General features: G+C 35.4%; 2 protein-coding genes across 2 annotated transcripts; one reads left to right on the top strand and one right to left on the bottom strand.

Annotated features, from left to right (window-relative positions):
* Positions 1-257: 257 nt before the first annotated feature.
* On the bottom strand, positions 258-4,046 carry LOC138321624 (uncharacterized). The gene is made up of 4 exons (XM_069265420.1): positions 3,908-4,046; positions 3,478-3,541; positions 2,450-2,680; positions 258-1,160 (listed from the first exon to the last, which is right to left on the bottom strand). The coding sequence occupies exons 1-4, from the start codon at positions 3,959-3,961 to the stop codon at positions 1,150-1,152; spliced, it is 360 nt and encodes a 119-aa protein (XP_069121521.1). The 5' UTR covers positions 3,962-4,046; the 3' UTR covers positions 258-1,149.
* A 41-nt stretch (positions 4,047-4,087) lies between these two features.
* Positions 4,088-10,343, top strand: LOC138321623 (exosome complex component RRP4-like). Its single transcript, XM_069265419.1, has 8 exons — positions 4,088-4,245; positions 4,619-4,720; positions 5,599-5,734; positions 6,426-6,491; positions 6,957-7,025; positions 7,538-7,714; positions 8,640-8,768; positions 9,478-10,343. The coding sequence occupies exons 1-8, from the start codon at positions 4,130-4,132 to the stop codon at positions 9,556-9,558; spliced, it is 876 nt and encodes a 291-aa protein (XP_069121520.1). The 5' UTR covers positions 4,088-4,129; the 3' UTR covers positions 9,559-10,343.
* Positions 10,344-11,047: the final 704 nt, after the last annotated feature.

Below are 11,047 nucleotides of genomic sequence, written 5' to 3'. Positions count from 1 at the left end.
ATTTCCCGGGAGACTAGTGGTCAGTACGAGCGTTCTCTGGTGGTCACGCGCCATTTATTCCTGATTTACAGTTTAGTCATGATCTGTGGCGTGTTTAATTAAGTTCAGCATAGTTCGAACATCCGTCGGACTTTTGTGTTTCCGCAATAACTATGTGCGTGTACCGCGCAGAAAAAATTACAGGTGCAATTTTTATAGATTCCAGCATTGCAGCATGGTATTACTCTGAAGATTTTTGTCTTTTTTAATTTAAAGTTACCCTTATGAGCCCATGTCCTTGAAACTACCATTAGTATGAAAAACTTAACAACCCCGTAATTTCATCATTATCAGATTTGCAGTTGTCTCCCCTTCAATGAGAAATCGTACTTCAAGGCAGTATCATCAGCAGAAACAATTTATTGACAAACAAAAAAATTGAATTCTAGAAAAAAAATCATTATCATTTATAGATTATGAAATTCATTACAACATGAAACGCTGGCAAACCACATACACACGTATAACATTTACAATGTAGGCACGCCCAAGGTTTTGGTGATGGAAATTAACAATGTCACATTTTCGTCAAAATGTGTCTTGATACAAGATAAAACTCATTCGTCTGACATCATGTTATCAAATATTACGTTTCAAAAAGTCATTCCTCTCTGACTTCCTGAGATCAAGCAGGTACCTATACATGTATATAATATTTATTAAACCCCCAATTTTCGCGGGTCAAAAATAATTTGTGATAAGCGATTTTAACTTCGAATTAGAAAATTGAACTTCGAATTAGAAAATTGATTTCTAAGAATTTCAATTTAACAACCATGTTGTAACAGTTTTTATCAATTTCTTCTTATTACCAAATTTCGAAGACCATAGGAATGTCCCACGAAATCCCCTTTCAAAATAACCGACTATACAATAACACCATCTACTGTACTGATCAGAGGTACATGTAGGAACTCGGACATCTAGCAATGAATGTCTCTACAAGTACTGTTAACATCAAATATTTTTGTGGAAACAGGTACAGAATGTTACCTACAGATTAAAGTGACTTAACATATCTCATGTGGTCAATATAGTAATAGTATAGACATTCACATAGCCTTTGCTATTACCACTGCTCTCGTTCTTTCCATGGTAGTAGAGTTGTTGTCACACATCATCTGAAACATAAAGAAGGGAATTAAATGCACACACAGATACATACCGGGGACCAAAATAAAATATGTTTTACACCTATCATGTATTATAAAGAGGCCAAAAGTATGACTAATGAAGCCTAAATAACTACTTTATCATGGGACACTGCTATACAGTAAGGGGAATGAAGACCTACAGTCTTTCTGTTTGGGTGATCAAAATATATACAAAAAGGGAACCACAATACACTCCCCATGTCCATATAAGGGGCAACAATACACTCCCCTGTCCATATAAGGGACCACAATACACTCCCGCTGTCCATATAAGGGACCACAATACACTCCCCATGTCCATATAAGGGGCAACAATACACTCCCTGTCCATATAAGGGACCACAATACACTCCCCATGTCCATATAAGGGACCACAATACACCCCCATGTCCATATAAGGGACCACAATACACTCCAACTGTCCATATAGGTGACCACAACACACTCCCCCTGTCCATATAGGTGACCACAATACACTCCCCCTGTCCATATAGATGACCACATTACACTCCCCCTATCCATAAAGGTGACCACAATACACTCCCCCTGTCCATGTAAGGCACCACAATACACTCCCCCTGTCCATATAAGGGAGCACAATACACTCTCCTTGTTCATATTAGGGACTACAATACACTCCCCCTTTCCATATAAGGGACCACATTACACTCCCCATGTCCTTATAAGGGACCACATTACACTCTACTTGTCCATATAAGGTGACCACAATACATTCTCCCTGTCCATATAAGGCACCACAATACACTTCCCCTGCCCATATACATGTAGGTGACCACAATACACTTCCCCTGCCCATATAGGTGACCACAATACACTTCCCCTGCCCATATAGGTGACCACAATACACTTCTCCTGCCCATATAGGTGACCACAATACACTTCCCCTGCCCATATAAGGGACCACAATACACTCCCCTCCCATATATGTAACCTCAATACCATCACACACCCAACCATAAAGGGGACCAAACTTTGAAAGGTATTACCTGGTAATGTCAATTGATAAAATGAATTTGCAAAAGACTTAAACCAAATATAATTAACAGAATCACAAATCAAAATTGGTGCAGTATATGATGAATTGTATACTGTGTAAATACACATATGATCACTTTGTGTTTATTGCACATGTATTTAGAAGATAACATCACACTTTCCATTATATATAGTGTAGTTTATCCCAATATAAAAACTACACACAACTAAATAAATTGATTTAAAGAATAGAAATATACCATCAAATTCTGTTGACTTTTGACTAGGCTTTTTTATTGTCGCTTTATCTTTGATAAGTTGTGGATAGTCTTTGATCACTTCATTTCTACAGCGGATAAAGACACTTATAAAGTAGCTGTACGAGACAACTAGAGCTGTTCCAAATGGTAGGAAAAACCGATTCTTGTACTTCAAAAATTTCTTTGTGTTGTACATATATATTTGTTGTGCAGCATAAACGGTACCAAGTGCTGAGGAAAGAAGAAAATGATTAAAATACACATCATAACATATACATGCTTCATGAAAAAGCTTTAACTCTTTGTTTACATACAGAATATTTGACCTTGTTCATGGTTCCTTATGCTCAAAATGTATGAAATATCTAATGAAATATCTACATGTTATGTCCAATAAAAACTAACAAAAACTAAAAAAAATATCACAATACAATGCATGTCCATATATTATACAGTGTATAGTCTTCTGATGCTTCTAGTAGATGTTTGCTATAAATACTGTAAAGGTTTATTCAGACAACCAATTTCTCCTATATTCATTAGTTTCCTGCAATAACAATTTCTCTCAAACTTTTATTTATGAAAAAACTTAATAATATTCACAACATGTTTCTGTACAAGAACCATCCTCAATGTCCCAGGGGTTACTATCACTGATGTAATATCCACCCCAGGAACTGTTCTTAAAAGGCAGTTCATGAGAAAAGAAAGTGACCAATCACTGGCCTGCAGTGACTCATTTGAAAATCACTGAGAGAATGACGCCCAATTTCAAAGTCATACAGTGTACCTAAATGAACATCAACACTTTTCTTTGTCAGATGTCTTTATTATGATTTGATTCTTTTGATGTTGATCAAAGGACCAAGTTACACCTGTATTTTCCGTTGCCTTCAATTTTGCTTTGCTATGGAACATTCAAAGGGTGGATATGATGACAGTGATACTAACCCCTAGAGTATACAGGATGTACAAGAACCTATACCTATATTATCATTTATATGAAATGCATAAAAAGTGCTCCTTACTTGCAACAAATATTCCCATGGATGCATATTTTCCAGGTTGCATACAGGCAATAATGTCATCACGCTGTGTATAAAATAATATCGTAATTAGTCACAGCTTGGCTATTTTTTTGTTTATTTTGGTGATGTTGATAAAGCTTGAATTTATCATTTTACTTTAACATTTCTTGTTTGTTCTTTTTTATTTAGAATCTACTTGTAAGTCATAATTCTTTTAATTTTGAAATCAAGATTGCTTGAAATCAAATCGTATATTATCGACAAGTTATACTTGGTTTAGCAACACCTATATGTAGAGCATTGAATGAAGCAGTACAGTATGGGAGGCCTACAGAATAGCTAGTTGTGTAACCATGACGTGCTTTGGGATGCATTTTTACAGCAGTCTACATCATATAGTAATATTTATACAATAAATTGAACTACTTACTGCATCAGTTCTGTCTATTTCCAGCTGTGTTTTCTCACTGGAACTTTTACTCATTTTTATTGTTCTGTTGTCACATACATAACGTTTAACCTATGCCTTCATTTAGTGCATCGACAAAGTGAAAGTAGGTCAATATTAATTAGATCTTTTGGGCGTTTGCTTTTGACGACGCTCTAACACGTCGTGGATTCAAGCATGTAGATAACCAAGATTTTGAGAAGCATGGTCGACGTTAGGATAGCCGGTGGTCGTTCATCAACGAAACCAAATGTTTCCGCGGAAATAACTAACCTTGTAACGCCTGGTGATGTAATAACTGCAGATACAGGTTTTATGCGGTATGTGTGCCTAGCGACGCTTTTCTAACCACATCGTATTCTATAATCTGGTATTATGCGTGTAGGCCTATATATAACTTTACCGTATATATATATATAGTGAGAATTCAATATTGACTGTTGGTAATATATCAACATGTAAATTTACAATGTATGTATCATTAACACTTTCATACATCTACATTACAATCTAGACTATTAAATCTTATATGTAGTAATTAAGTACTGGTATACAAAATGTACATGTATAGTGGTATTTGACACTGTTAAATTTTGTTTTGTTTATATGAATAATACAATAGAAATGTTAAGTATATAAGATAGGTGAACGTACTAAATTATGTTTAATTTGCGACTTGTGTGGATGTTTCAGTGGACATGGAACCTACATGGAAGATGAAAAGCTATACGCTTCAGTGGCTGGAGTTGTGGAACGAGTCAATAAACTCATTTGTGTTAAACCTTTGAAAACCAGGTGCATCAACTGACATTCACAATTTTCACTTGCACCTCAAAATCACACAAGATAAATGAAATAATGTTACAAGCATTTGAAACAATCTACTCGGTCATATCAAGCTATCATGATTAATACATAATCATATACATTGATACCCGCGTTATTGACCACCTCTATATAAAGACTACTTGCTGAAGAAGACCACTTTTCTATGTTTCAATTTACTAATTTCAATACAATTCTACCTGTGTATAAAGACCACTTGATTGTAAGCACCATTATTCCCTCTGTATTTGGGTGGTCTTTATAGACAGGTATGAGGTTTGATTGGATGTAATAGTTAATTTATGACTAAATCATTGGAGAAACTGTCAATTAACATTTTAACTTTAATATATGCTTATTAACTCAAATGAACATTAAATTACATGTATATATTATATATACTGTATAGTCTACAGATAGCGAGTAGAAGAATATGGATACAAAGAACATTTATAATTACACTAGAAGTAGTAATCATTGTATAATTGAATTCATGTACTATTCATATGGATATAGATCCATTATATGTCATATTAAATCCTATTAAAGATAACCAAGATCCATTTTCATGAACATTCCTTAACCTATAATTCTTCATAGGAAAGCACGACATAATTAGTAAGGAAATTTTCTTAACTTAAGAAAAAAAAAATCTCTTTAACTAAATATAATGCTTTCCTATAGAATATTTTAAGTTAAAGAAATTCCTAAAGTTAAATTATGTTCATGAAACAAACTGGGCCTTAACTACCCAGTCTGAGTTATAAATAAACTTAGAAATGTAATAAGAACATAATATTCTTCATTTGTATTTATAAATCCAGTTGATAAGAATGTCAATTTCACAGGTACAATGGTGAGATAGGAGACGTAGTTATTGGTCGGATCCTGGAGGTTGGTACTCGTCGTTGGAAGGTGGACACCCATGCTAAATTGGACTCAGTACTAATGCTGTCCTCAGTTAATCTTCCTGGCGGTGAACTGGTAGGTTTCCATTGTAACTGTATCTGACATAGACATAGTCCTATTTACATATACAGTCCCTATTTACATAAGGTGTATACAGTGTAACATTAATAAAAGACAAAATTGAACTTAAGAGGATGTCTATTAGCAAGAAATTAATCTTATCCCAAACAAATGTAAGGCATTCTGATCTATCAAGATTTACCTCCTTTTATTTTGTTTCATTCCATACATGTACTGATGAAGTGAAACAAGGGGAAGTAACTCTGATAAATCAGTACAAAGAAAAATAGCTGTAGACATTTGGATATCTGTCTAGTCAATAAAGCAATATGAGATGTTCATGTGGTCAATCTGTATAATTATAAACACACAAAGTAGCATAGGATTATAAGGGAAGAAAGAGGTGACTTCAAAGGAAACAAATGCACAAAATTACAGAAATGTTGGTGAAGTTTGATAGACAATCTGATGTTTGCCTCAGATCTTTCTTTGTTATAGTAATTTCAGCTCACTCTCAAGATGTGTCCAACCTGCAGGGTGTTTATTAATTAGCATGATTTTGAAACCCTAAGATTGGTAGAATTTATTCTTATAAAAACCATTCCAGAAGTATCAGGTACTTCAAGAACCAGGTCATGGCCGAGATATATTTTTGCCTATTGAATGACAATGTTTATGTCACAAAGAAAATTGTTTCCTCTTCCAGAGACGGCGATCAGAGGAAGATGAAAAGATGATGAGACATTACCTCAAAGAAGGAGATCTGATCAGTGTATCCTTTTTGTCATTTCATTGAATGATATGTTAGGTAGACGATTACTATGCCACACTGGTTGTGTGGAGATTAAAAAATGATGTAGCTCTGATATGATTAATCTTCTTGATATTACCTGTTCTTTTCTGTCTTAATTTGCATATTACAGAGTTGCCTCCTTTGTGGTTTGGTATCTACTGTGACATACCAGTAATTGTTCTGTAAGTGAACTTGTATGGTTTTCTCTGAAAAGTATAATGTTACGTTTGCAAACACAACGTCACAATCAAGACCTACCCACAAAGGCAGATAACTCTGTAATATGCAAAAATTGAATATTTCTTGATGCACATAGACAAGGAAATGTGGGATATAAAACAATTGGGTTACAGTGACCTACATTTCAACCTTTGACCTATATGAGAGACCAACATGTCTAGACTATATCTCCTGTACTGATTGTTTACCTTAACAAGACACCAGGCAGAGGTTCAGTCTGTGTTTTCTGATGGAGCCTTATCACTCCACACCAGGAGTCTCAAATATGGCAAAGTAAGTGAGACATCAAGTATGGTTACTATCCTGAATGTTGATGGTGATGATTGTTTGTAGACATTGGATATTGTTTTTAACTTGAAAACATGTTTGGGGAATCTGTTTGATATCACGTACATTGTATTAGGCTATTAGCCATTAACCAACTTAAAGTATTTCATTTTTCAAAACTATTTAACATGATTATAACAAACCTCTGTGGACCAACCATATCAATTGGCTACATAAAAGCATGATCCATTATATACATGTACAAATATTACAAGGATATTATAGAAACCTTGACAGAGAATGAAAGTTCTTATGTTATAAGCATGGATTTGTTGTAGGCATATTCAATATAAAAAGTTTTACTATATATATACCAGTAACTTAAGGCCTTACTACTTCACTCCAAAAAATTAGCAATTATGCATTGAAACATTACGAAATTATTTCTATGAATTTAAATCGAGTACATAGAAAATAAAAAGTGATGCCAGGTAATACTGATACCTTTCTCTCTATAGTTATCGCAAGGCCAGCTGGTGTCGATTTCACCTTCTCTCATCAAGCGTCGTAAGACCCACTTCCATAACCTGCCATGTGGAGCCAGTATAATCCTGGGTAACAATGGTTACGTATGGATCTGTCCGACCATCAACGAGGAGACCGAGCAGACGGGCGGGTACGAACAAAACTATGAGGTAAGTTAGGGCAGATCATGGCCAGGATCTCTTGTTATAAAACTACGAGGTATTAGTAATGGCAGACCATGGCCAGGATCTCTTGTTATAAAACTACGAGGTAAGTAATGGCAGACCATGGCCAGGATCTCTTGTTATAAAACTACGAGGTAAGTAATGGCAGACCATGGCCAGGATCTCTTGTTATAGAACTACGAGGTATTAGTAATGGCAGATCATGGCCAGGATCTCTTGTTATAAAACTATGAGGTAAGTAATGGCAGACCAAGGCCAGGATCTCTTGTTATAAAACTATGAGGTAAGTAATGGCAGACCAAGGCCAGGATCTCTTGTTATAGAACTACGAGGTATTAGTAATGGCAGATCATGGCCAGGGTCTCTTGCTGGTTAACAGCAGACGTGCTCCTGTAATTTATCCTTTTTCTCAAGAAATCTTAATATACATATTCTAAATCTCTTACAAAATAGATTTGGTAATGTCATTGATGTCAGTATTAAATTATTAGGAGATTCTATTTCATGTCATCTTCCATAATCAATAAAGAAAATTGAAATGGGAGGCAAACAAAGTTATTCTTGAAAACCATTATAAAACATAAATTGATAAAGTCTATTCTGTCTTTGCATATAACAGATTTATCTGCCCTTGCGGGAAGGTATCAATTGTGATGTCATGGGTTTGAGAGTATAACATCATACATCTTCTCAGAGAAAAATGATGGGAGTTTCGCTCACCAAACAAAGATACCTACTTGTAATTGAAGTAACACTGTTGTAGGAAATACCAAATTCAAATTAATATGGAAGTACCCAAACTGAAGTTAATTGATCATGATATGAGGAAACACTGGAATATTGCAAACATATGTCTGTAGGCTACAAAAACAAACCACTGTTTATATGAGTTATCTGCCCTTGTTTACAGCCAGTCCAGAAGTCGGACCGAGAAGTGATAGCCAGATTACGTAACTGTATATTAGCCCTGGCTGAACACAAGATGATGTTGTATGATACAAGTGTACTCTATACATTCGAGGCCTCTCTCAAATACGCGGTAAGTAGAAATTACATAGAATTGATTTTGTGTAAAGTTAGAATACATAAATATTAGGCAAACTTTGTAGTTATTGCTGTGGCTATAGATATACTGTATGCATATCAGGGGAATTACGTATATCTGTTCTGAAGTTTTGTCAAATAAAGAGGGAAACTGTTTTTGCATGTGATCAACATAATGTGACTGGATGGAGTGTGCTGATCGGTATCTTTGGCGGTTTGTTTCAGTAAGACACACTATCATGTGGGCAAAAGTTTCTACTAATACAGACAAAATGAACATACAGCAGTCTCCCAAAACATTATATACAGTGGGGGTCTGTCCTTAAATGACCTAGCTAAGCTGTTCATAGAACATAGAAGTGTTTAAACATTTTCAGTCAATATCTAGACATTAAACTTTATTTATTTTACATTGATTACGAAACAAACAAGTTATACAACTTATGCAAATCACTCTCGATGGCCTGGATGTAAGCGTGCGAGGGATCTTACTGTGGGAGGAAACCGGAGTGCCCAGAGAAAACCTACGAGATCGGGCAGGTGACCCCTAACCTTTTCACGTCCGTGCCGGGGATCGAACCCCGGCCGGCTAGGTGAAAGGCGAGTGGCTTAACCACTACTCCATCCGCTCACGCAACAATCTAGACATTTCAGATGAATCACCTCATGAATTTTGTTGATACATCTGTACTGTGTTTTTTCAGGTGAAGGATACACTGAAGCCTGAAGTAATGGCCGACGTTATAGAGATAGCTCAACAGAGACTGGAGAGAGAAGGCACATGAAGAATCCAACTCTAAGTACATCTATATCTCCATAGCTGTATAGAGATGGCTTTACGACCTCGGTCATCACCAATTGTATTGACTCTATTGGATACACAGACTGGTCATCAATGAGGCTATAAAGGTCAAGGTCAGATGCTACAGACCTGTACCAGTATATCACGTTGATATTTCTTATGGTCCATGAACTGGTTTGTGTTCTCCATGCATTGATATGGAAAAGAGACTGTCCGTTCCATATATGACTGATTTGTGAGATTCTGTATTTCCTGTAGATTGATCTGCCAAATATGCTTCATTGAACAGATGTGAAAACATTTTGCACATGTTGAAATGTGAGAATCTTGGAATGCCTTCCTCATGCAATTAGTGATGTAATTGCCATTTCATGAATTTTGATTATCAGAATGCCATTTCATTTTATGTACAACGATGTAGACTACATCGTATACAAGTACATTGTACCTGTACTGTGAATGTACTTGACTGATATTTGATAATCTAAATTGAAGGAGAGAAGAATAATTTGTATGTTTAGGAAAGGAATTTCCTGTTGTATCTTTCAATTTACTTGAAATTATTTGAACACCTTGAGCTAAGCTTATCCAGGTATAATTGTAAACATATGGGAAAAAAAAGGTAAACTGGGACCAACGAAATACTTCTAAATCAAACCAAGACTTTGAGGTATACAAGTTTTTACTGTATTATACACACACTTATCACTGTAATCATGGGTACCTGGCAGCTATCAAAATTAACAATAAAATGAACTATTGGCTAAGCATGTGTTTTCATTGTCTTGATTGTAAAAGAAGCAACTACTAGTTGTCACCTTCTTAGCTCCAACTGTTTGGAATTCAATTCCTGTCATGGTCTGTGATGATGAGGTACAGTGAACATTCATATCGTAGCGGTAATCTTATATTAGCGTTTTTCGCGCAAGCAACGCTTTGCAAAAAATATCTTTTGTATACATGCCGTTATGGTGATTACGTGAATAATCATTGCTCAAACTTGTTCCAAATTGCCTTTACAAAGTTCAAGGGACCGATTGTAAATACATGTATGTATATTTTTGCCATTTTTGTATTCTTTGTTATATAATTAATTAGAATTCTGTAGGGAGAGGGCTTCATATAAGTTGGAAAACTTGTGCCCAATCCCATTGTATATAAAACAAGGACATAGTCATTCAGATCCCCCGCCAATGGAGATATCAAAGCTGAAGTAAGTTTGATTGTGGAGATTTATGTGTATGGAAAAAAAACAGGAAAAAGGAAGTTGAGCTAAAGAAAGATGGAGTATAATTCAAGTAGAGCGGGGCTGCAATTGTTGAATCAGGTATACAGCCTTGACATTTATATTAGACTATATACACAAAGATGGGTGGAGTTTTGCAAAGTAACATTTACCATTTACCATGATTATTGTCAGCAATGTTTCCATGGTAACGGAAAAAGTGCATGAAGTTTCGTGGAAATATCTA

The sequence above is a fragment of the Argopecten irradians genome, chromosome 4, assembly GCF_041381155.1.
Source record: "Argopecten irradians isolate NY chromosome 4, Ai_NY, whole genome shotgun sequence".
NCBI lineage: Eukaryota > Metazoa > Mollusca > Bivalvia > Pectinida > Pectinidae > Argopecten > Argopecten irradians.
The sequence above is the reverse complement of the archived record's forward strand: the minus strand, read 5'-3'. Positions and strand labels throughout refer to the sequence as shown.

Bases quoted from the DNA above. Each gene is read 5' to 3' on its own strand.
- LOC138321624 (XM_069265420.1), bottom strand. From the start codon at position 3,961: ATGAGTAAAAGTTCCAGTGAGAAAACACAGCTGGAAATAGACAGAACT. The intron at 3,542-3,907 runs GTAAGTAGTTCA...TTTTATACACAG, and splicing joins AAATAGACAGAACTGATGCA to CGTGATGACATTATTGCCTG. The intron at 2,681-3,477 runs GTAAGGAGCACT...TTCTTTCCTCAG, and splicing joins CATGGGAATATTTGTTGCAA to CACTTGGTACCGTTTATGCT.
- LOC138321623 (XM_069265419.1), top strand. From the start codon at position 4,130: ATGGTCGACGTTAGGATAGCCGGTGGTCGTTCATCAACGAAACCAAAT. The intron at 5,735-6,425 runs GTAGGTTTCCAT...TTCCTCTTCCAG, and splicing joins ATCTTCCTGGCGGTGAACTG to AGACGGCGATCAGAGGAAGA. The intron at 7,715-8,639 runs GTAAGTTAGGGC...CCTTGTTTACAG, and splicing joins GGTACGAACAAAACTATGAG to CCAGTCCAGAAGTCGGACCG.